This window comes from Beta vulgaris, chromosome 7 (assembly GCF_026745355.1).
Source record: "Beta vulgaris subsp. vulgaris cultivar EL10 chromosome 7, EL10.2, whole genome shotgun sequence".
Taxonomy (NCBI): domain Eukaryota; kingdom Viridiplantae; phylum Streptophyta; class Magnoliopsida; order Caryophyllales; family Amaranthaceae; genus Beta; species Beta vulgaris.
Window position 1 is genome coordinate 51378540 of NC_079208.1, and position 25638 is coordinate 51404177.

At 33.1% G+C, this 25638-nt stretch overlaps 2 protein-coding genes and 1 non-coding gene across 3 annotated transcripts; 1 reads left to right on the forward strand and 2 right to left on the reverse strand.

The window, feature by feature from the left end:
• Positions 1 to 1129: 1129 nt before the first annotated feature.
• On the forward strand, positions 1130 to 1201 carry TRNAD-GUC (transfer RNA aspartic acid (anticodon GUC)). The gene has a single exon. It is a non-coding gene; the product is annotated as a tRNA-Asp (tRNA).
• Positions 1202 to 2518: 1317 nt separating this feature from the next.
• LOC104899673 (peamaclein) lies at positions 2519 to 4818 on the reverse strand. Its single transcript, XM_010686904.4, has 2 exons — positions 4543 to 4818; positions 2519 to 3084 (listed from the first exon to the last, which is right to left on the reverse strand). The coding sequence occupies exons 1-2, from the start codon at positions 4664 to 4666 to the stop codon at positions 2894 to 2896; spliced, it is 315 nt and encodes a 104-aa protein (XP_010685206.2). The 5' UTR covers positions 4667 to 4818; the 3' UTR covers positions 2519 to 2893.
• An 8916-nt stretch (positions 4819 to 13734) lies between these two features.
• On the reverse strand, positions 13735 to 21939 carry LOC104899675 (ubiquitin-conjugating enzyme E2 34). Its single transcript, XM_010686905.4, has 10 exons — positions 21658 to 21939; positions 19351 to 19459; positions 17540 to 17594; positions 16272 to 16310; positions 16079 to 16142; positions 15919 to 15980; positions 15785 to 15824; positions 15436 to 15463; positions 15103 to 15194; positions 13735 to 14263 (listed from the first exon to the last, which is right to left on the reverse strand). Exons 2-10 carry the CDS (start codon positions 19405 to 19407, stop codon positions 13993 to 13995), a joined length of 708 nt encoding a protein of 235 aa, XP_010685207.1. The 5' UTR covers positions 19408 to 19459; positions 21658 to 21939; the 3' UTR covers positions 13735 to 13992.
• Between the last annotated feature and the right edge of the window lie 3699 nt (positions 21940 to 25638).

The following is a 25638-nucleotide window of genomic DNA, read 5'->3' on the forward strand; positions in this document are numbered from 1 at the left end:
TCTGTGTTGCGTCGAACAGGGAAGGAAATCGCAAAATGAGGAAGTAGCACAGCAGCGAAGAAGAGTAAAGAGGAAATCAATTTTTTTTTTTGAGATTGAAGTTGAAAGTTGGCTAGAACAGCACAACCTTTGGCTCAAGTGCAAGGAACAACATAACCTTGAACGGAGATTCCCTAGCTCCGGTGGAATCTCCGTGCTTCGGTGCCATTTATGCTATTTTCCACACCCCGTATTTAAGTTGGTGCTACGCTTTGCACCTGCTTAAGGTTGTGTTGTTCCTTGCACTTGAGCTAAAGGTTGTGCTGTTCTAGCCAATTAACCCTTTTTTATTGTTGTGGATTACATGGAGTAAAACTCCCTTAGGGAGAGCGCCATGTGGCACCGTTTCTGACTTAGGCACGCCTTTTAATATATTAGTATATATCAAGATATGTTATCTTACTCTAGTAAGCAGGAAGCCAGGAAACCACATGTTTCTGCTCTGTTCGAATGACATGAGAGACAAAACATGAGGTATGAGAACCAGAGGGGTAGATGAGGGTGTATAAGGAGTCCAACAGCACAGGGACCCCAAAATTATAAAGGCCACACAATATATTATTTTAAAATTTTTACTTCATATTTGAAGAACTCAGTTTCCGACCCTTAAATAAATTTGTCAATGATTTATCTTTAGATTTTCAACTTCCTATCTTTAAAACTCTAACATTTCATCTTTATTTTCTATAAATTTAGATGTCCAATTTTTATGTTAGAACCGAGGCCCCCAAATTCTTAAGAGGACCCTGATGAGAACCTAGTACTAGTAGTACACCATGAGTAATGTCATTCTCTCTAATAATGTTATGCCATTTCTATGCACTACTAATTTCACATGACTTAAAGATTACTAGTGAGATAATTATATAGCTCCTCTCCTTCGGTTGTCATATTCTTTTCTTATTTTGAAGGATTGAAGATCTACAAAATCGTTTTTCTTTTTTTCATACTATGTTGTTATCGATTGTGTGGATGTTCGTTGGAAAATATGATATGATAACAAATCATCAATTTTAGGCGTAAGCGGTCTAAAGCTAGGGACTTCTGCGTAATTAAGAATAAAGACATTTGCGGAGAATACAATATCCAAGTCGTTGTAGTATAGTGGTAAGTATTCCCGCCTGTCACGCGGGTGACCCGGGTTCGATCCCCGGCAACGGCGAAATGTTTTTTACACTCCCTAATGGAGAGAAGTATTTCATATTTTCATCACATCAAAAGAATAGTAGTTTTTATTTCATAAAAATTAACATTATTACCGTTATTACTATTATTTCATCACATCAAAAGAATAGTAGTTTTTATTTCATAAAAACTAATATTATTATTATTACCACTATTATTATTATTATATACTAGTTTTATATACGTGCGATGCGTGAGAAAATACTTATATTTTTTTAGGAGATAGAGAAAATTAAATATTATACTATTAAAAAGTAAAAATAATAAAATGATTATGTGGCCTTCCACATATTCATCTTTATAAATTTTATCGCTCCAAGATATTTAGCTTGCTCTGTTTATTTCGAAGTCACTACCTTTACTTAAGTTAAAGTGTGTTGTCGCAATAAGTGACAAGTAATAAAAAACGTGTTGTTTATCAAATCTTTTCCTCTATTTAATTGATTCATCTACTTAATTCTTACCCCCTAATCCCTCATTGGTCAAATAAGTGATTTCCCACTTTCATTATCTAGACTTGTTGGTAGCTGGTAGTTTCCCACTTTCTCTTTGTATCACTTATTAAAAAAGGAGCCAGGGAGTATAAGTAAGAGTGAAAGTTCGATGTATGGTTTGGATTAGCGTCTAATCCAATCCAATTCGAACAAAATTTGGATTTTAATTTTTCAATCCGAATCCAAACCAATTAGAGCTTGAATCCGATCCAATCCAATCCGAATTTTCATACTCGAGATTGGATCCGATCCGAAAATCCAATTTATTAAAATTCTAGTTTTTCGATGAAATCAATTAAGTACAACAACAACCTAGATATAAGAAATGATAATTAGGTGGTGTTAAAGTTTTAAGGGAAGGGTTGAATTGCTACGCCAACTGGGCAATGGACGAGGCTTTTTTTAAAAAAAAAATCAGTTAAGCACTCAAGCCCAATACAAAGGGTATTTTTTTTATAAAAAGAGAAATATTGTTTTAAATTATTAAAGGGTATTTTAGTCACTTTAAAAGAGGACACCGCACCTCTTCTCTTGGCTTATATAATAGAGATAACTTTCTGGCACTAATTATCTCCACCAATCTTTGAATATTATTAATCCTATTAATGGTTGTTTATTCATTCCAAATTTATTCATGAAATCTCATTAGGGGGGTGGTATTGATGAGTTTTAGGTCATATTCTTGTGTTTTAGGTTTTCATTTTCATGAGTTAGAAACATAGGCAATATTCATCATAACTAATATCAAATTTAACAAAATTAACCTTCAAGGGATCCAATTTCACTTTGCAACGAGAATATAATAAAATAGGCAAAACCAACTTTATTAACATCAAATACAAATTACAAATTCTCATAAAACCCATTATCATAAGTAAACAAAATAAGTGCCACAACAATATCCAACTAAAATATATATTCTATAAAGACAACTCATTAAATCATAATATAATGATAATGACCTAAATATATAGAAGATATATATATTGCCAAATGACAACAATCTAGTGATACAAAATGATTCCAGATTCACAATTTTTATTCTAAAATCATTCTAAATCATTAGATTTTCTATGGTCATATTTATAATATGACCACCTTAATTTAGTACTCCAGTATGTAATCAAACAACATACGATACTCGGATTGTCTTATAATTGTATTACAAACACTCTTTAAGGACACTTAGATTCTCCCTCGTTGTTCTTGATGTCTCTGTAGCAAGGGCATTGGTTTTTGTCGCCAAAAGGGCCAGATGGAACGCATCCCTTACATGATGCACAGCAAGACATGCATAGTTTTTTACACAAATTTCTGGGATTCCTTGAGCATCTATACGCGCATTTGCTCACACAGATTGCTGGCACTGTTTTTTAAACAGCGGTAAAAAAAAATTCAAAGGGTAGATTGGTTAGAAATTCACACAATTTATAAACTATTCCAGGTTTAAAAAAAACGTGAAAATTCAAGAAAAATATAACTCTAGATAAGTTTATGGGAATAATAATAAAAAAAGAACAAGTGTGTACTTTGGACTTTGGTGTCATATAGTCAAAATGGTCTACTCTCTTTCAACGTGCTTGACCTAGCTAGACTGATTAGGTATATGTAATCTAATTAATCATGATGTTACTCTGACAAATAATTGTAATGATAGAATTAAGAATCTTAGTCAAAGTGTTGACTAAATATGTAGAAGTGATTGATTTGAAGATTTTAAGGATGTGTCGACTTTTGAAGATTTTAGTAAGTTAATAAAGTTGGGTCGTTGGCTGATTATAACTCTTAGTTTTCATAATACTTTTTTAGCTAAATAGATCTAAACTTCTATTTATCGTTCCAAAAACTATTTAAAATTTCGCTAAAAAAGTTGAAATTACATCTCTAACATTTTCTCTCTTTTTCCCTAAACCACCACCACCCACCTCACTCCACTACCATATCACCTCCTGCCACCACCATCCTATTACCAAAGCCACCCACCAGCATCCTCCACTCTCCCACTCCCACCCACCCCCTCTCTCTCTCCTTCTTCATCACTATCGTACCACCACCAACACCTCGCTCCACCCTCACCTCACTTCCTTCGTCGCACACAATCGCGTACTCAACCTCCCCAACCACCACTACCACCACCTTCGCCTCATCGGCACCCCCACTGAAAGCCGGCAAATTTTGTTTATTTACCATGGGCAAACATCTGGCTTGAACGATCGCCCCATGGCCCACACGTCTGTCATGGATGTTCGGGCCATGGGTGGAACGTTCAGGCCAGACGTTCGCCCCGTGATAAAAAATATATGTCGGCTTTCACTGGGAGTGACGATGAGGCGAAGGTGGTGGTGGTGGTGGTTGGGGAGGTAGGTGGTGGTGGGTGGTGGCAGGGGTGGTGGGGGTGGTGTGGAAAAGAGGGAGGGTAAAATGGTCTATAAAAATGAACTTGGGGCAATTTTAAATAGTTTTGGAACCACGTTTAACAAACTTTTTTCAGTTATGTGTGATGTGATTTTTTAATTGATAACCAAAGAATTAATGGAACCAAACTCTATATATAGCTATATATATTATAGCTTAATTGATACAGTCTTATATGTGATACTTAAACTTGAGGTCGAATGTCCTTTACATCATTCCACTTAATCGCTCATTTACACATGAAAAAGAAATTCAACACTATCAAAGTAGCAAGAAAAGACTAAGTGGCTAGTGTGACATGACTTAATCAATTACAATAACACTTTTCCATGAATAAACTAAAATCTGATGAATTTATGTCCACGGATCAAACATATATTATAAAACAGAGAACATAATTAAAAGTTACCTCCAGGAGGTGCTTGAATAGGAGGAGAAGCAGGAGCTGATACAGCAGCATCAGCAATCTCAAAGAAGACACAACTTAAAACGATAGAAATGAGAAATAGAGTTGGTACTGAAAACTTCTTCATTTTCTTAAAAACTTATGTAACAAATATTATTTTAGAGCACTATAGTATACTACTGTGAATTATGCTTTGCTTGGTTTGTTTCATATGTTAGTGAAGAAGAAGAAAAATGAAGTATTTATAGAATGGGTAGAAGTAGATTTACAGAAATTCATACTACTATGTAATAATTAAGATATTGAAATGATAGAGATGATATTAAATAAAAAAGTAAGCAGCCAAAGAAGCAACAGCTGGTGGCAAGTAAAAGACGGGGTACTAAATTTGATGAGTTTCATCAGAAATTAAAAGCTGGTCGGTTGTTTGGAGATCAGAGTCCACGTGAGGAAGGTCGTAAGAAGTGATACTAGTTGCTTCTACTATTGCTTATTCCATAGTCCATACTAATTTCACGCGTTTTTGCTTCATATGGAGCCATATAATATATGTAGGGTAATTTGATGAAAATGATAGTAACTAGAAATAGATACTCTTGATTTTTTACAAGGGTGCATGCATCACATATGATATTAGTCTAACAGATCACTTGATATACAAGCTACTGAACTCAAGTTCAATCCTTTCAAGTGCGATATTTGGATTAGGGATTAGCGATTAGGGATTAAGAATTAGGGATGATAATGGATCGGAGATGGGTCGGGTGGAGCTCCATCCACGTCATCACCCGTGACCCAAAACTCCATCCACGCTATTCCTCACCCGCCAAAAAATTCACCGATATCCGATCCACCCATCATCCGCGAGTAAGACGGGTGGGAAACGGATGATATTAGGAACAAAAACTATTTGTTAGACTTAGGAATTTTAAAGAAATTAATATATGAAAAATTAATCATAGCCTCATAGATTTACAATAAAGTGACAAAATATCAATCTTATTACACACTGCAAAGTAATCATAAGTATTTTTTTTTATCCCTTAACAAAAATTTAAGTATTTTTTTAATTACCTTAAAAAAAACGTGACAATACAAAAACAATTATTTTAATATTATATATGTATGGATGAATATATTAATGGATGGATGGAGCAGGTGATGGATCCAAAAATATCATCCATATCCGACCCGACCCACCACATGATTCATCCATCACCCGCTTCACTGCAGTGATCACGCACCCATTTATTCGGGCAGGTGGATGGATAATCCACTCACCCATGCATAATTGCCATCTCTATTAGGGATTCCCTTTCTCCTCCCTCGCCTGCCATTTTTAGATGCTAGCAAATATTGAACCTAGAAACCGTGAGAGTTAAAGTTTAAACAAGATTTCTCTCCTTACAATTTTTTTTGCAAAAAAATTGTATTAGTGTACTAACATCCGAATTATTATGTCTATTGTAGCTTTCTGCAAATCAAACTAACAAAATGAACTCATCAAATCAACAAATCATTGAAGCTCAAATGTACATAATTAACCACCACATTGCTCAACTCAAAATAATTTTCGAGATTTTTAACAACTTAAATCATACTTTTCAAAATATATGTATACAGTATGTAATTATTTAATTTTCAAAACATATTTTTTCATTACATGAAGTACTTTTTGCTTATTTGCTCATTTAAAAACATTTTTTTCCTTTGTTCATTTGAAGATCTTGCAAATAGGCGAATAAACAAGAAAGGTGCAAGAAAATTAAGGAGACAATTAAATAGAAGTATTTTTATAAAGATCTGAAGTAGGATATATGGTACAGAATATTACACATCAATTAACAAGACAGTCTACCCTAACTATCTAATCATCCATGCAATTGACTTTATACTAATTAATTATTCTCTGTTAAAAAACTATTAATATAAGAAAAACCTCAAACTTTCGAGGAAGGAAAATAGGTAGCCGTCGACAGAATTGACTACTAGTAATAGAATAAGGAGCTGGTGCATGCATGAATCAGGATGCATGTATCCTGAAGATAATAAGACAATTGGCGAGGCTAGTTAATAGTATCACACACACCTAAGCTAAATCTTTGTGGCATTTGAAGACAGATTAAACCTGAAGTCAAGTTTTAAAGTTTAGTCATAAGAGGAGTATAATACTATTAAAGGATCAGACTGAAAGTACCTGGAAAGTGCACATTTTCTACAACCGACACATTAGATTCATCTTAACAATTACCCATGCATGCAGAGAGACTAATAAATACTTCTATTATTGGCTTAAGAAGTATCTGGAACAAGCATAAATCATACTTCCTCGGTTTCTTTTTACTTGCAACAGTTTGACTTTCACGCTTGCCAATGCATAATTTCAACCATCAATAAGTTTAATTATCGATAAATAAAGATTATAAAAAGTATATATTCGTAAAATATACATTCAGACGAATCTAATAAGATCCCACATGAATATGTTTTTCCTTAACTATAAATCACCAAACATAAACTAAGTAGAGTTGGTGAATAGTGTAAAAGTCAAACCGTTGCAAGTAAAAAGAAACGGAGGAAGTATATATATATATATATATATATATATATATGGTTGGGATCCGGTGAAAATAGGTCCTTATGTAAGAACACTTTTTTATATGAGAATAAATCTCATCCGTAGGTTTAGGCTTAATCAAGTGGTTCAATTTTTTATGTGAAAATGTTTGCTAGTGTAAAAATGGTAACTATAACAAATAGTTCCTATATTTTAGAAAAGGATAACTACAATGAGGAAGTACATTTTTGAAAGAGTGTTCCAATAAATCAATTGAAAAAAGGGTTACTATATATAAATTATAAAGCTACCTATAAACGAAGATTACCAACTTCCATATCTGAAAGAAAACAAAATATTAATTAACCTAATAATAATTAACCTAAAATTAAAAAAGATTACCAACTTCCATATCTGAAAGAAAACAAAATACTAATTAACCTAATAATAATTAACCTAAAATTGAAAAAGATTACCAAGAGAATCAAGAAAACGACATTGAGCAAATAAGCCTGCAAAACTATGAGTAAATATCATAGCAGTGATCATGTGTTATATCATAATAACCCATCTATCACATGTTTAAAGAAATTAGTTAAGAAAAAATAATATTTACTATTTCCATATCATGGTGAGTTTGGTGACCCTCTGCTATATCATAGTGACCCTCTGATGTATCATAGTAACCAACACACTTTCACTCAAAGCTAGAAACCACTAATGGCCTAAATATAATGTGTTTTATTTGGATTTCTGCTGTCGTATATCGCTTAGGTGTTTATGATGGTATATGATAGATGATGAAAATTTCGAATAATACCCGTTGAATTCCGGAAAAAAATAGTGTGGAATCCGCAAATAATCGAACTAAAATTTTGAAGAACAAAAACTCCATGAATGATGATACAGAGGAGAGAGAAAGAGAAGATGTGCAAAACTTTAGAGAGAGAGAAAAAAAAAAGTAGCGTGAAAAGGCTAGGGAAGAAGGGGGTAATGGTTAAACTACGAGAATGCCACTACTCATAAGTGTATTTAGAATGGTTAGATTAGATTAGATTAAAAGGTCCAGATTTGTTATAACATAAAAAACTGTTCTCACATAGAGGAGGTGTTCTCTTAAGAGCCTTCCTATATATATATAGAGGTAGGATCAACAGAAAAATAACCTTAACATGAAAACTAAAAACCGGCCTTATTTTGCAGATTTTTGCTCATTTTATGTTTTTTTGCTCACTTTATATTTTTGCTCATTTTAAGAAACTTTTGCTTATTGTAACAAACTTTCGCTCACTTCACGAAGTTTTTGTTCATTGTAGGTCTTTTTCCTCATTTTATGTTGCATTTTTCAGTTTTCATCATAAATAGTGGTTTTCACGTGATCATATTCCTATATATATATATATATATATATATATATATATATATATATATATATATATATATATATATAAAGAGAGAGAGAGAGAGAGAGAGAGAGAGGTGAATTCGTATGAGAAATGCATACTTACATGAGAAATGAGAATGAATTTTACGTGCTATAACTCTTATGAATAAGTGATGTAACTCTAATGAAAAAGTGATGTATAACTCCAAAAAAAAATATTAGAAAAAAAAATTAAATTTTTTTTTTGGGCTCAAATTTTTTTTAGGGAGGTATAATTCTAAGAACAAGTGTTGTAACTCTAATCCAATCAAGTGGTTGAGATTCATTCTCATTTCTCATGTGTGTGTGTGTGTACCTCTCTTAGGCTGAAAACTGGAAAAAAAAGATCCACACCGTTGATTTTTGATCGTGTGGCTAGTGTTAATGCTGCATTTTTTAGGTAAAATCACACTCTTTTCTCGCTCCTCCCTTCTTTCATTTATTCACCCTGAGTTTCTCGCTCTCTCTCCTCAGCTGCTCCTCTCTCTCTACTCACTCTTCTCTATCTGGATTTTACCATTGTCATCATCTCACTCAACTTCTTCTCAACTCTTCATTCTCATTTCACCTTCCTCTATTATAAAAAAAAAAACTCTTTTTCTCTCTCCTAATCACAACAATGGCGAAATTTTCATATTAGGAAGATGAAGAATTCAACCACAATCAAAACAGAAGCAACCTCTGAATAAGTTTTCAGCTACTTTCGATCCTTCAAATCTGCTATTTTCGTCTGATTTTTTTTCTATAAGCAGACTACTTCGAACAGATTTTAACGAAAAATTGAAGATTAGGTTTTTTGTAGCGCAAAATTGATGTAATTGAATACTCCCTCTGTTTTTTTTTTTTATCATTCTCACTTTCCGGTGCACATCTCTCAATGCACTTCTTTGAACTTAAATATCTTTCAATATATATTAGTAAAAATTATAACGATTGAATATTAATAATGTACTAATTGAGACGAATCAAACAAGACCCCACATGATTATATTTTTTCTTATAAATTGAAAAAAATTGAGAAGATTCTCTCCAAGTATGAATAGTGCAAAGATTCTAAGTGAGAAAGATAAAAAAAACAGAGGGAGTATTATTTACCAACCGTCACTTGTTCTGGTATACTTTAATTTTGATTGTATCTCTCTTCTATTTGGCTTAGATTATTGTTTTCATTTGGATTGGAGTCGTTGATTAGGAGAGAGAATTGCGAAAAAAGAGTTGATAACTTGGGGGATTGGAATGAGCAGAAGTTTCGTAAAATGAACAAAAATATAAAATGAGCAAAAATTCGAAAAATGAGCAAGAAATTGTAAAATGAGCAAGAAATTGAAAAATGAGTAAAAATTACGTAAAATAAGCAAAAATTTCTTAAAATGAAAAAAAAAACATAAAATGAGCAAAAATTGTAAAATGAGCAAGAATTTGAAAAATGAGCAAAAATTTGTAATATGAGCAAAGATTTGTAAAATGAACAAAAAATTTATAAAATGAGCTAATTTTCAGCGGATCCTACCTCTCTCTCTCTCTCTCTCTCTCTCTCTCTCTCTCTCTCTCTCTCTCTCTCTCTCTCTCTCTGTGTGTGTGTGTTTTTTTTTCTTATTCTTTAAAATATTTTCCGTTTTTGATATATAAATTACTTCCATCTGACGATATATTGTTTTGGTTTGAAATCTTGACAATATAATTTAGAAATAGAGAGGATCTTATAAGTTGATTCAAATATATAAGAAAAAATAGTCATGGAATATTGTTTGATTCGTCTACATGCACATTAAAAAAATATTATTATAATGTTTACTTTATTTGATTAAAGATATCAATGATAAAATTTATGCATTGAAAAACGTGCAAAAAACAAACAAGATGAACTTTTTAAAACGGAAAGTATTTATGTGTGTATTTTCAAGAGTTGATGATACGATAGAGGCTAAAAGTGAAAACATAAAGCAATAACTGAACATGAATAACACCAATCGAAACGTGATTTTGTCATAGACCCTTAACCTAATACTTTTTCGTTAAGAATCGTAACACTTGAATTGCCAACACAACTTTGATTAATAACATTTATAGTTACGTGTTAGTAAATATTATAAAAGCATGATATTTTTTTAAACATACATTGAGACAATTCAATAATAATTTTCGTTTTAATACAAGTAGAATAGGTCAAATTAAAAGTCGGCATGAGAATATTATAAATGTCTAATTTTTGTGTTTTTCTAAGGAATCTAAGAAGTATCTTATCTTAAAATATACTTTTAATAATTATAATTTACATTTGTTTTTCATTTTGCATCATAGTCAAAAATGTTTTTAGATCTCGTATCTTTTATGGGTGATGGAGAGGATATGGAATTGAAAGTTTATGTGGGAATGGAAATCATGGGATGGGGACTATCATTCACATCCCTAATTATGAGGCACATAAAAGCACTTCCTAGAAAAAAAAAATACTACTAAACAATAAGATAATGGCATTTGAATAAATCCTTGATTCATCTTTGATTTTTTTCTATCTATTAATTACAATAAAAATCCTATTAAATAAATCATAGAAAAATTAAATTTTTCATGTTCGGTACATGAGTTCATTCATCATACACTCGCGTGTACCATGTGCATCGTACACCCAAAATTAATTTTTGCTCATTTGAAACTTTTCGTTTTTTTCTACATTTTGCCCATTTCGATAATTGTAAATGAGTAATGAGCAAAAAAAGACCTTGAACGTACCAGGTGTATGATAAATATTTTGTTCCGAACACACATATATGTACTCTTTTTTCCCAAATCCCCTAGTCCCTAATCTAAATGGTTCCTAGACCAAAAAATAATAACATTTAAAGCATTAGAGCAATGCTGCTGAAACAATTTGTTCTTGTTACCCATCATATCTTTTCCTTTAAACTCCTTCATTACATCTTCACAATTAATAGCAGAAACCATGGCACCCGAAACAAATGTAGTTAAATCATGGAAGAAATGATGATTGAATGTCTTGACAGTGCTAATGGAATCAATATTACGCTTAAGATCCTCTAATGCATATGTGTAATGATCCGAACATTCGCTTAAAGCAAACTTAATATGAGGGCTTAAATCAGAATCCTTTAACTTTTCTTCTAACCAAGAACTCACATTAGATCCATGAATTTTTGTAATGTTGATGCTGTTTAACGCCAAAGTTTTTATGTCACAACTTTCACTTGTAGGCACTGACTTGAGACTTTGGACGCAAAGTTCTTTATATAAAGCATTAGCACAAGCCTTTTCAATGGAGGGATTTTTTGATGCTTGGCATTGTGATCTATGTTGTTTCTCATGTTGCGCACTTGCAAATTGTGATCGTATAATTATCAAACTAACTAAAAGAGACAAGATAAAGAAAATGTGTTCCATGTTTCATATGATCTTGTTGTGTGTTTTTAGGGGTTGTGAGGTAACATGTAATGCAACTAAAAAAATGGTTCTTAAGGTGATTGTTAAGGTTTAAGAGAAAAAATTTGGTGCCTATTTGTGGTAAATGGAACTTAAGACCAATAAAATGATTGGTGTGTAGAGTTTTAAGATTCACCATTGAAAATTTTGTTGTCATAATAAGAAAGAATGAGTTTTGTGTAGTGATTTAAGGCTCACCTACGATGTTTTGATGATAATACTTCCTTCGTTTATAAATAGTTGCACCGTTTCATGTTTTCACGCTTGTCGATGCATGATTTCAAACGTTAATATCTTCAATTATCAATGAGTAAAAACTATAAAAATTTAAATTTGAAAAAAATACGTTGAGACGAATCTAACAAGATTCCATATGACTATGTTTTCCTAAAATATGTAGTAAATCACCAAAGATAATGAAAGTGTAAGATGTGAATAGTAAATACTATGCAAACGGTGCAACTATTTCTAAACGGATGAAGTATATTTACCATGTATCAAGTTGGAATTTACGATAGGAGCACAATTGCAAGATCTAAACTTTGTGAAAGTTTGAGTAAAATTTGCTATTCTTAGCAACATGTTTAATTTGGTCTAAGAATAAAAGTGAAATTAAAGAGTTAGTATTATGAGATATGTACAAGTTATTTTCGTTAACTAGTAAAAACCTGTTGTCATAAATATCTCGATGGAACCTTTCATGTAAATGATTGAATTGGTATAATAATGTCACCAAAGAATATCTCTATTGGCTCTAGGTAGATGCCAAAAATAGATTTGTATCGTTTGTAATTGATGTTGAGGGGAAATTATTAGAGGGCATATAAAGTGGATTTGGAACCATTGGGATTAGATTTTACAATGATGATTATGTAAAACCAAATGTTCTATAAGGAGATTTTTTTAAGAGAACAAGCATTTCATAAGTACATAAGGTGATACTTTCAAAGGACAAAGACATTCCTAACATTGCTCAACTCTAGATGTCAGATGTCACTACTTTCCCAAGGTGATCGACAACATAGTTACCATCCTACATACAGCACATGAGATAACATTACAACAATTTTTATGATTAGTAATTATTATATCGGTTCATATCAATCGTAATACTATCTAGACACAAATCTTATATGTGGCTGACCACAACTATAGTTTTCGTGTGGTGTTTTCACATTTACCGTCTTTGTCTTCCCTATTGATTTTTATTGCTTTACTCTTTTCCCTTTCTCTTTCCTACCCAAAAGTACTCTCCAATTTCAAATCAGTCATTTCATCCTTCAATACAAATAACTAGAAAACTTCATTCGTTCATAAGAATAAAATCATTAATATCTCCTTTTGTTTACGAACAAAACATCATTTGTTCCATGTTGTCTATCTCACATAAACGCACTACAAGTGATTAAGAACTAATACTTCCTCCGTTTCGAATTAAAATGCAACAAATCCACTGGTATATGCCAATGCATTATTTTGACCACAATTATCTATAATTATATATAAGTAAAAATTCCAAAAATTACGTTTTATGAAAATACGTCACGAGACGAATCTAACAAGATCCTACTTAACTATATTTTTCATTATATATAAGTCACAAATCTTAATCAAAGTGAAGAATATAAATAGTAAAAAAGTGAAATTATCTCATTTAATTCGAAACGGACAAAGTATGAATCTCCCACCTTTTCTAAAATCAAAGTCATCTTAACTTCGGCAAATACTCTCTCTTTCTACGTTAACTTTTCAGAATTTATCACAATTGCTTGTCATCTCATAAAAATAAATTTCTTAATAAATGAAGACAGTCATCACTTACACACAACAATTCGACCAGAGAAAAAAGGAGAGGAAGTAAAAGGTAAAAAACATCCCATTGACTGTACAAGTTACTGTAAATACATCACAAGACAGTGAAACGCCAGAAAAAGTAAACTTTGGATGTGAAAAATACGGTCAGCTCACATACACATCTATACGAACTTGTCAGTTTGAAGATTTCTCACAGGAGGGCCTAGATTAGGGATGGACATCAATGTTCAAGAAAAGGCAAAGACATTACTAAACCAAATATCGAGAGGAGCAACAACAGCACCCATGTCGGGACTGATTGCTTTCGATTATTTATTCTGTCTCCATCTGCTTTCGCTACATTCGCTTGCATGTTATTATCAAGTGTATCCGAATTGAGAAGTGATGATTCTTCTTGTGTAGTCATCGACGCTGCCTCTAACCGAGCTTGCTCTGCAATATGCTCATTGTACTTCTCCACATACTCCGGAAACAATTTCCTGAAAGTAGGGCTAGAAGAAGGCAGACAAGTTTCAAATAAGGCAAATCAGCCATTAGAAGCATGAGTTTCAAAACCATTTCATACACTTGACATCTGAGAATATGATGCCATTGAGTGAAAAAGAACACACAATTGAGAATTTCTTTTAATGTCTAAAGTTAAATCAGAGTTATCTGAAAAATTCATGGCTCAAATGTATATTAGATAGAATTTCAGTATATTGTGACCTAAACTGCTTAGCAAATACTACCTGATATCTTCTATTATTTTAAGTAATAATTATAGAAAGTTGACATTTGAAAGTATACATCGAGACGAATCTAACAAGATCCTACATGATTATGTTTAACCTTACATATTAATCATAAATTCATACTAGATGGTTAAAAAGGAGTGTATGAATAGTGTGATGGTCCATTTAATCCCTTTGCACTTATTAGTTTAACGACTTTACTTCCATGGTCTCCCAACCACACCTTTGACCATTAATATTTTTAATTATGCAGTCAATTATTAAAAACTATATAAAGTTAATATTTGAAAATACACAATGGGATGAATCTAACTAAATCCCAACTTAATATTTTTTTTGCTTATAATCAGCCAGAGTGAAATTTATCCAAAAAAGTCGAACTGTAAACCCAGATAGGAGTATCCTTGACACGGTCTCTAAAGCCAATATGCTGGATATGTATGAAAGAATGCACAAAAAAAGTGCAATTAGGTGCATCTGGTATTCCACAGCAAGAGCAAATAGCTTTGTGTTTTACAAAGCAACAGTAAGCAGCAGCAGTTGTCAGAGAGCAGACAAAAAGAACAGAAACCATAAATAAAGTACTATTCACTTACTTCTTACAATTGAAAGCAAGTGAAGCCTTCGCCAAACATTGTTTTTCCTCAACAGATGTTGAGACGCTTCCTGTAGTGGGGCTTTTATCCATCTGCAGCACAAAATAGAGACTCAAGCAACTAAACTTACCAATTGAAACTAACTGCAAAACCAGTAATAGTATTTAAAACGCATAAATTACAAAAACATAGGTTTGACAGTGTTAATGGAAAAGTAGGATTTCTTATGTTATGATAACAAAATATTACAAGAGATGAATAAAAAGAAGATTCTCCAATGCAAAAGGTAAGCAGCACTAACAAATAATAGTCAGCTAGCAAGTATGCACTTACCATGAATGAGAGTAGCCCTGTAAGAATGCTGCATTCAAAAACAAAAAATAGTCAATCCCAGGCAAAAGGATTACAGCAAGACATCAAGATAAGTTCACTTCATTCAGCAACAACTGCTACTAGAGGAAATTCATGATAATATATACGGCATTTTTGTTAGTGAGATCAACACAACTTCACTACTTCAGTAGCATTACATATAAAAGAGTAGCGTAAGTTTTGAAAAAGCTGCTCCAAGTTATAATAAATTAATAATAGAGACAATAGTTGCCTGAATTTCATGTCGACAGACGGCCAGAATATGAATTTGTGCATCAAGAATAACACCATTTAACACAAGTTTTCTTACCTGGATACTGACCACATTGGATTCCAACTCTCTGGATGAACTGCATATCAGCAAATGAGATTTACCAATATGAGCCATAATCATAATAAATTACAAAAAGTGAGCAGCACCAATGGAGCTCAAAATAAACTTACAATCACTCATAGACAAGCATATCTTTGTATCAGTTGCAAACCGCCCATTCGGAGTTGTCATCCTGCTCAAAAAAAAAAAAAAAAAATTGAATGACAAGCCACACGAAAAAAAGATTATGCTTTCAACAATGAATTAAGCTAAGTAAAGCAATTCAGCTACCTGATTGATGGTGGCTTGAATGGATATTCAGATGGAAATGTTATCCTGCCATAGTAATATCCACCTTCACCGAGATAACAGAAATCAGAAACATTGAGTCACAGAAATGAAGGTGCACGAGCAATGACTAACAAGTTTTCAATACTTGACGTAAACACATGCAGGAAAAAATTCAACTACAGAAAGGACAAACCTGAAAAAGGTGTTCCTTCACTTCCCTCAAGTACATAATCTGAACATTTAATCAATGTTAGAAACACAAAGAAACAGATAGGAACGAGAGACCACCTAACAAAAGGCTAACTCGACAGTCAACATTTATTATTGATAGACAATTTAAAAGCTGGAAAATAATGAGTCCAAAATCATTAATGCTACTATTAAAAAAACTGGACATGCTAAAATAGAGGAGCTATGTAATTGAGGATTTTGAAATTATGAGTGAGTATTAAATTTTTCGAGTTCAATTAATTACATATTCAAACCCAAAGTTGGAAACAAGGAGAAGATTTTGATCTAGTGAGAAATATGTCCCAAACATAACGCCAACAATCACTAGAGAATAGATCTAACAAAAATGATCACACCATTATACACCCTTCAAAAAATCTTTGAACAAATTGGACCTACCAGATTAAGGCAGACAAACCCAAGTCCCCAAAGTTGTCCTATATTCCACCCATTGTTGTTAAAATCCCGATCCGGATCTTACGATTCTACGATTTTGCGATCCTGGAGGACCTCACCGATCCCGATCCTACGTAGGATCTTAATTTTGTAGGATCTTTCGATCCTGCCCAACCACAAAAAATCACATGGTAGGATCTTAACACGATTCTACGATCCTACGACTCTACGATCCGATCCTACGATCCGATCCTACCGTATAAAAATAATAAAGTAATTTCACATATTATATTTCTCCTATCAAATTTTGGTTGCATGTTACTTCAATCTTATAGTATTGAAGAACTATCATCATTTGCTAATTAAAAAATTCATTATTAACATGTGTACATTTTTAACATCAGGTTCTCACCATATTTTAGTATAATTATCTCTATTTTACTAAATTGTAGGATCTTACGATCCTACGATCCGATCCCATCGATTCGATTCTACCAACCCCTACGATCCAAAGTAGGATCCCGATCCTGATAACATTGATTCCACCTATAGTATATTACAACCAAAGAATACACTATAGCACCAATTATTTCACTTATAAACAATGGCAAACATGGCCAAACCATTCTAAGTCTTCCAAGAAAACATTGGACAGACTGGACCTACCTTATTAAGGCTGAAGACTAATTCCCCAAATACGCACTATTTCCATTCTAACTGAATAAGAGGTAAAATATATACTAATATAGTATATAGTTCAAGTAATTTCACTGATAAAAGAAGGGCAACTTTTTAATCCTTCAGTGAGAGATAAATTGTTGAAAAATAACTTACACCATTCGAGAATGTTATTTGGAGAAGGCCGGGCAAAAATATGAGGTACTGGCTCCTGCAAAATCCATAAATGCAATAAAGTCATTGCTCCATCAAAAAAAATTAGGCACAAAAGCGGTGAAAAAGATAATTACACAATAACTCCATCCCAGGATGGAATCTCAAGAGTTATGGCTACTTTTTGGAACTACCAAGAACTGATATTAGGGGGAGGGAAATTCAGATATTATCTTCTTTAGTTAGCTTGGGAATAAGCTAGGTAGTGCATTAAGGAAAATTCTCTATTATATAGGGATAATTAGAGAGAGAAAGAAAAGCATCTTGAAAATTGATAAGTCTTGAGAGAGAAATTGTTACTTGGGAGAGCTCCAAGCTCTCAAATGTTTGCTAGGTTGTGATCGATGTTAATCATCAATAGCAATCATATCTTAGTAGCTTTCTCATAATTTCTTCAATGATCCTCCTCCTTAATCCCTCTAGCTATAATGTTTTACTGAGAATTATCTAAGAATCAGCTTGGTTCTTAGGAAATGGCATTTTTCTGGGAGATTTTTTAAAAGAAAGAAAGTTCAACAAGGGCTTGAGCCTCCACATTCCTAGACCACTTATATTTTAGTTCATGAGATCAAAATATTAAATGGGCTCATAAATTCTATGCCCAACCTTCTTCTGTATTAGTGTACCCAAGTTCTAAAACAAGACCCCCACCTCACTCCTCCAACCCAAAAGCTAATGATACATCTCACCATTTTATTTCTAAACCCAACACCCTCTTCCATTTTGTCAATCCACATTTCCAACCATTTTCACTCCATCATGCTTTATATCCATTCACCCCTCCCACTTTGCCAACCCACCTAGTCCACTTTCCCACTCACTAATTTCAAACCCAAATCATTCAACACTTCTATTTTTAATTTCCTCAACCCACAACCTTCCCATCTTACGTCAGAAAATCCTAACTCCACCCCGACAACTTCAAGGGTCACTTTTTCTTAGCTACACAACCAATAAAATACAAGGACTCACAGTGGAAGCCGAGCAGCAATTTACAAAAGTTCATTGTCCAACGCTACGGAGGCCGAGGATTCTAGTGCTGGATAGAATATCCACCTTGAGAATAAGGTGGAAGTTTGGGGGGCTCATAATGCTAAGAACTAATAGTAGGGAGAGGGTAATTTAGATATTATCTTCTTTAGTTAGCTTGGGGAATAATCTAGGTAGTGCATTAAGGAAAATTCTCTATATATAGGGATAATTAAAGAGAGAGAAAAGCATCTTGAAATTTGATAAGTCTTGAAGGAGAAATTATTACTAGAATTGAGAGAGCTCCAACCTCTTGAATGTTGGATAGGTTGTAATCGATGCTAATCAACAATAACAATCATATCTTAATAGTTTTCTCCTAATTTCTTCATTAATCCTTTTTCTTAATCCCTCTAGTTATACTGTTTTACTGAGAATTAGCAAAGAATCAACTTGGTTCTTAACAGGAACATAAACTTTTCATGGAAGTTGTTATAAAACTTAAGGAGCCTGATTGAAAATTTTGCTTAATCTCCTTTCTAATAGAAGAAATAAAAGCTGAGTTCTTAACTAATAAGTTGCCCGTTTTTTTCATGGCTAATATATGTGCTAGTTAAGATTGCTTTGTGATATGTAAGAAATTTTACTTCAAATATTCTTCATTAAGACAGACAGGTAAGAGTGTACATGCACAAAGACCTAAATCTTTTAACTGAAAGTTTCTTATGTCTAAGCAAGAAGAAACCAAATGTAAACCACAAGAGCAAACAAAGGGGAACACATACTTTACAAAGTGCTCTGAACTCCTTTTGAAGACGCTTTACACAAGCTTTTTCAGCCATTCAAGATCTTCAAATGCAACCCCTAACTTGATCCTTAGCTAACAGATAAGGACTGTACAAAACAGGAAATAATTGTTGTCATTAGGATTGCAGCACTTTACTGGTTCAGATTCACCTCTTTAATTTTAAAAAAAACACAGAACTAAAAACATTAAAATCAAACACACTACATATTATCTTTGTACCAAGTCACTTTGTGCCAGGCTGCCAGCAATAGATTATCTCATCAAACAGCTAAACAATTTAGGCATAACTATGTCGTAGAACATCAAAACTGAAGAAAGTGACATACGCAATTCAGTGATCATCTAATTAAACAACTAAACATGCTAGTTATAGTCAGGAAGGACATATATGAGATAGGCATCATCCTAGCTAGTAGTAGTAAATAACATGTAACCGAGTCAAGCAAAGAAGATTGTCATATATAAATTATAACTGTAAGCCCCCATGCCCCTTTTAAAGGTTTTTGTTTATAAAATCTTTTCGTAATTAGATCTTTTCTTCTATTGCAATTTTCGGAGAAGGCTTCATACATAAAACATTGTATCACACATATAGATAATGGTAGAGACAATAAATGAAGAGGAAAAATAAATCATGAAAGAACTACTGAAACGTATATTCAAGCTCATTAAGTGGTTATTAAGAAAAACAGAAATTAAGGACTCTATGTAAAATGTGGAAGAATGTGTGTTGGATGTGTTTTCATATATGATTCTTCATTTCACTATGTGTAGATGGCGGTAGTGGTCCAGGATTGAAATTCTGGAATATATTGCAGAAGAGTAAAAGATTCTAAAAATGAATTGAGTGAATATGAGCATAAGTGAAAGGAGGAAAACCTTCAAGCAAAAAAAATGAAACGAGGAATGCTGAGTGTACAACAGCTATATTGTTGCAATTAATTCACTTGCCACAAGCACGAATGAAATTCCAACTAAGGTTAGCACTGTACTGTGCCATCATGTGGGCTGGCACAGCCCAACTTGCTCGGGGAACAGCCCAGCACAAGGCCCGTCCCTTCTCAATCCTTTTCCACTCCCTTTCCCCCAAGTTATATCCATATAAAAGAAAATGAGTCCCTCCCTTTTCCTTCTCTCCCTTTCCCTCCAAATTCCTCTATCCAAACGAACTACAAGGGATTCTAAATTAGGCTAATTAAATGTTGAGACTTCACAATATCCTTCCTCTGCAGCTCAACCCCCTCTTTCCTTTACCACGGCTAGAAATTTTAAGCTTTGAACACATACAACCTTGCTCTAATCTACGCTACACCATCAAGTCATTGCATAACAACCAAGGGGAAAGAGGGAGCGAAAAAAAGGGCTATGATGTATACAACAAGAATTGCATTGTGGTGTAACCCACTATGACAAGGAAGTGAGAAACTCATAGTTGATGTCCGAATCAACAGAACAATTCAAACTCGTGTTTTCTATACAACACTAGATAGATTAAGTGGTATAATAAAATGTGTGTGTGACACATTTATATGCTCGTAACTTAAACAGTAGTAGTGGTACATTTATACAATTACAATTTTGAATGGTATGGAGGTCATGCTTGTCGAACATACATACTTATTATTGAGTGGTAATGAAAATATATGAAGAACACATTTGAAGATAAAATTCCACTACAATTGGCATTGGCAAGCGTTGTTACAATATTACATAAGATGATCATTACCATCACCACCGTTTATCATCCGTTACCAAGTGGAGTATTTTGCAAAGGGCTTATTTAAATGATATCAGAAAAATCCTCATGATCAGCCTACCAACACTGAGCTTGCTAGCCCCTGAATCTCAATTAAGGTGGTGATTCTCGCCTAACAAAGACTAAAAAAAACGACACTGTCGACTAAAGAACACGAATTCGATATTCGATACACGAGCCATGGCTAATACAGTCAACAAACACAGAGATCCTCCTCATACGATAGTCGATAAGATAAAAAAAATTGGGCATAAAATTGCATAATTTCTCCCAAACCCTAAAATTACCATAAAATTCTTCAGTCCATAGACTCCACTGATCTTTTCTTCCATTTCAATTCTAATAATAAATTTCCGTTTTTTTTTCTCAAATTTACATATAAACAAGCACACAAAAAGTAGCGTATCCAACATAACACCAAATCAGAATAAAAAATTATATAAAACAGAGCTTACTAATAAAAGAGAAATTCTAAATTCGAAAAGTACTCAATCTTACAACTCATATTAAAATTAACTTTACACAAACCTTCAATTTTTTTGGAAGATCAAAGTTTCGATCTCGTCGAAAAAACTTTAATTTGCGCGCAATACTTGTATTTCTCACTCTGAAATCGAGCGATGGTAAGTTGATGATAATTATCTGAAATTGTGTGTGATAATTGTTCAACTTTAGAGATAGAGAGCAGGAATGGATGAATCTGGAGAGAGAAAAAGAGTAATAAATTATAATTGAGGGTTAGAGGCAAAAAAGGGTTTTCATAGTTGATCTTCTTTCCGTTATTATCCTTCTCTCTTTATCGTGAGCTTTGCCCTTAATTTCTAATAAGTATTTCGAAAATTGTGTTTTAATAATTTAACCTTTAAACCGTCTTCTTAAAAACGTTTCACTTATGAGTTTTTTTTTTTTTTGGTTTTCCTACGTTATACCCTTGTGTTTCTTTAATTTCTACGTTTTACCCCAATTTTTTAAAAATTCTACATGGTACCCTCAAGCTAACCTTTTTTAATGTACGATGCCCAAACTGCTGATTATATGTCATTAATTTCATTTATTTTTTTTAAATTTATTGGAACTAATTTAACTTATACATAGTTTAACCTTTAGAAGGTTATTCACTAATTAGATTCGTTCTACCAGAATATAAAAAATAGACGAAATTAATGATGTATAATCAGTGATAGGGGCATTGTTCGTTGAAAAAGGTAAGTTTAAGGGTACTGTGTGAAATTTTGAAAAGTTTGGGGTACAACGTAGAAATTGAAAAAATACAAGGGTATAACGTAGAAAAACCCTTTTTTTTTGTAACCCAATCTTATCTTTTTTTTTAATGGTCCTTGACCTTTTTGTGACCGGCATAACAAATCAAGTGTGATACGTGTTACAATTTCATTGGTCGTATCATTTTCTCCTTGTCCTGCCTCTTTTCCTCCATAACCACTACTACCTAGCCATCACTAGTTGCTACAGCCCTACCCCACCCTAGCCCCGCCCCCTTCAACTCCACCCCATCCCCACAACAAAGCCCTTGTAATTTATCTCCTTACCCCGATCTTTGTCTCTGCCACCCTCGCCACCCCTTCCCCCTCTTCCCTTCGCGCCATGCCCCCATCACCCCTCTCCCTTTCGCCCCTCCCCCCTCTCCTCACCCTTCCTCTCTTTTCACCACTTGCATTTCCCTTTTACCTTTCGCCCAATCCCCCACAACTAGGGGAGAAAATTTTTCGGATAAAAACCGGAATCCAATGTAATCCGAATTAGTAATTCAGATCGGATCTGAACTGTGTTCGGATTGGATTCAAATTAGGATTTTTTGAAAAAATGGATTTTCGGATCGGATTGGATTTTGGGTAATTGGATGAAAATTCAATATGACCGAATAGTAATATGCCTTGTATTATGTATTATAGATTGGGCTTAATTGCTTAATTGGTTTATTTTTTAAAAAAAGCTCGGTGCTTAGGTGCTGATGTATTCTTTGTTGATGAGCTGAACATGTTGTATTCTTTGTTGTTATAGTGAACCGCATGTATTATATTATGTTCTGTTGTAATGAATTATGGCCTATGGATTTGTTATTAGTTTATTAATGGACTATGGGGTTATGTAATGAATTATGAATTTGTAAATGGTAAATCTATTAGCCTTAGATTGTCCGCTTGTCGCGCCTATTTATTTCATTAAAAAACAGAGTTAAAAAATTGGATTTTCGGATGGGAAAAATTTTAAAAATCAGTTTGGATTGGATTGAATCAGATTCAAACTCTAATTGGTTTGAATTCGAATTAAAAAATTGAAATCTAAATTTTGTTCAGATCGGATTGAATTAGGCCTAAATCCAAACCGTACACTGAACTTTCACCACTACTGGCAACCCCCCCGTCCCCGGCAGGCCTCCCCCGAGCTTTCCCTGCACCACTACTGATAACGACCACCACCACCACCACCACCACCGCCACAACGATCGCTCGAAGAGAGAGACATCGCACAACCATCACGATGAACATAACACGATTTGAGGAGAGAGATAGGAGGAAGAGAGAGAGATGTGGTGAGGCGAGAAATGGAACGATGAGAGGCGGCACGGCGAAGGGGCCGGCAAATTGGCGCTGGAAAAAAGAGGGTAAATTAGGGTTTTGCTATGGGTGCAGTAGACCACCATGCTCTAGGAGCAAATTTTTAGGCTTTAGGGGGTGGGGGCCTAATGGTTGGGGTAAGGGCTAGTGGAAGAGAAGGGGGTCAAACTCCATATGGAGGTGAAGGGAGAGGAGATAGAAATGAGTAGGAGGGAAAAAAAAATTACATGAAAATTCACAAGTCACCTGGGCCCATTATGAGAATATACCACCAAAAGGTTGGATTGTTCAAAATTGACTCATAAGTGGGACATTTTTAACAAGATACTTAAAGGTTGGATTATTAATATCCAATTTTCCTAAGTATTTTGGGAATAGGAACTCTTGGGAACCCAACAAATTGACTATATCACACAAAAACAGATTATATTAGAAAAAAAATTGAAAATATCACATAAAAAGTGGCTAAATCAGAAACTATATTATTCGAAAACTGACGATATGTAGGAGAAATAGCATCACAAAAAATCTACAAAAAAGTAATTATATCATACAAAAACCGATTATATTAGGAAAAAATTGACAATTTCACAAAAAAAGTGATTATATCAGAAACTATATTATTCGAAAACTGACGATATGAGAAATAACATAAAAAATAATCTACACAAAAGATAAATATATCATACAAAAACTAATTATCTCAAATAAAATTCAACTATATCATACAATTTGGTGCATATTAAGTTTTTGTGCACCGGGTCTATTCAAGTATTTCCTTACTTGTTTTATAATTACGCTATTTGAGTTTCACTTATTAACCAGGCCTGCTTGGTATAAGTAGTTAGGGATTCCTTCTCCGTACCATTAGAAAAAGTATATGATATACTATTACCTATCTAACAAAAAATAAAATTAATGCAATTATATAGAAAAGGAAGTATTTTGAAAATATCTCATGGGTGTTTTTCGGAAAATTATTGCATTCTATTCCTAAAAACTACAATAATGTCACTATGATAACCAGTTTTCACAAATCACATGCATAATTATGATTTAATATTTATTCTATTATGTTTATTTTTATTGTTAATCTGCAAGCTTTTTAAAATTGTTGTTATGTATAAGTGTTTTTTCATAACATATGACGTAGGAACTGGTTATATATTGGCTCGAACTCATCTCTACATATATTATATTAGAAGAAAATGTATCTATTGAGGATGAAACCTAAGTATTATAATATCAGTCTATAAAATATAATATGAGAAGATCATCTAAGATTTCTTGTCAAAAAGAAATAGTTTATTTTTAATAGAATACTTCCTCAGTTTCATAGAGTTCTTTCCACTTTTCGTTTAAAAGTGTTCCATCAAGTTCTTTCCATTGTGCATGACCACAAGTTATCGACAATATGGTAAACTCTCTACCCAAAACTTATAATTTAATATTTGCATGAAAGTGATCCTCCAACACCACTATCGATATTTTATAATATTATGTGGTTTTTTTTTTTTTGAAAGAATATTATGTGGTTTGTTGAGGAACACTAAATAGGAATAACATTATGAAACAAAGAAAGGTATTTTTAATTTTCAATATTATGTGGTTTGTTGAGGAACACTAAATAGGAACAACATTATGAAACAAAGGGTCTATTTTTAATTTTCAACATATCTCACAAGACGAGAATATTTCTAATGAGAGTGATACGTGTAAGTTTGTTTTTATTTTATTATAATGTTAATAGATACATAGTAGATGAATATGATTCAACTTAAGTAACTTTTGCATAGGATTATATAGAATCAAATCAAAAATATAAATTTTCCTATGATAATTTGTTTCTTTTAAACTAACTGACTTATCTTTTATGGAAATAACACGTAAGTTATTTATAACTTAAATTGTTAAAATAATTGGTCTTATTTAC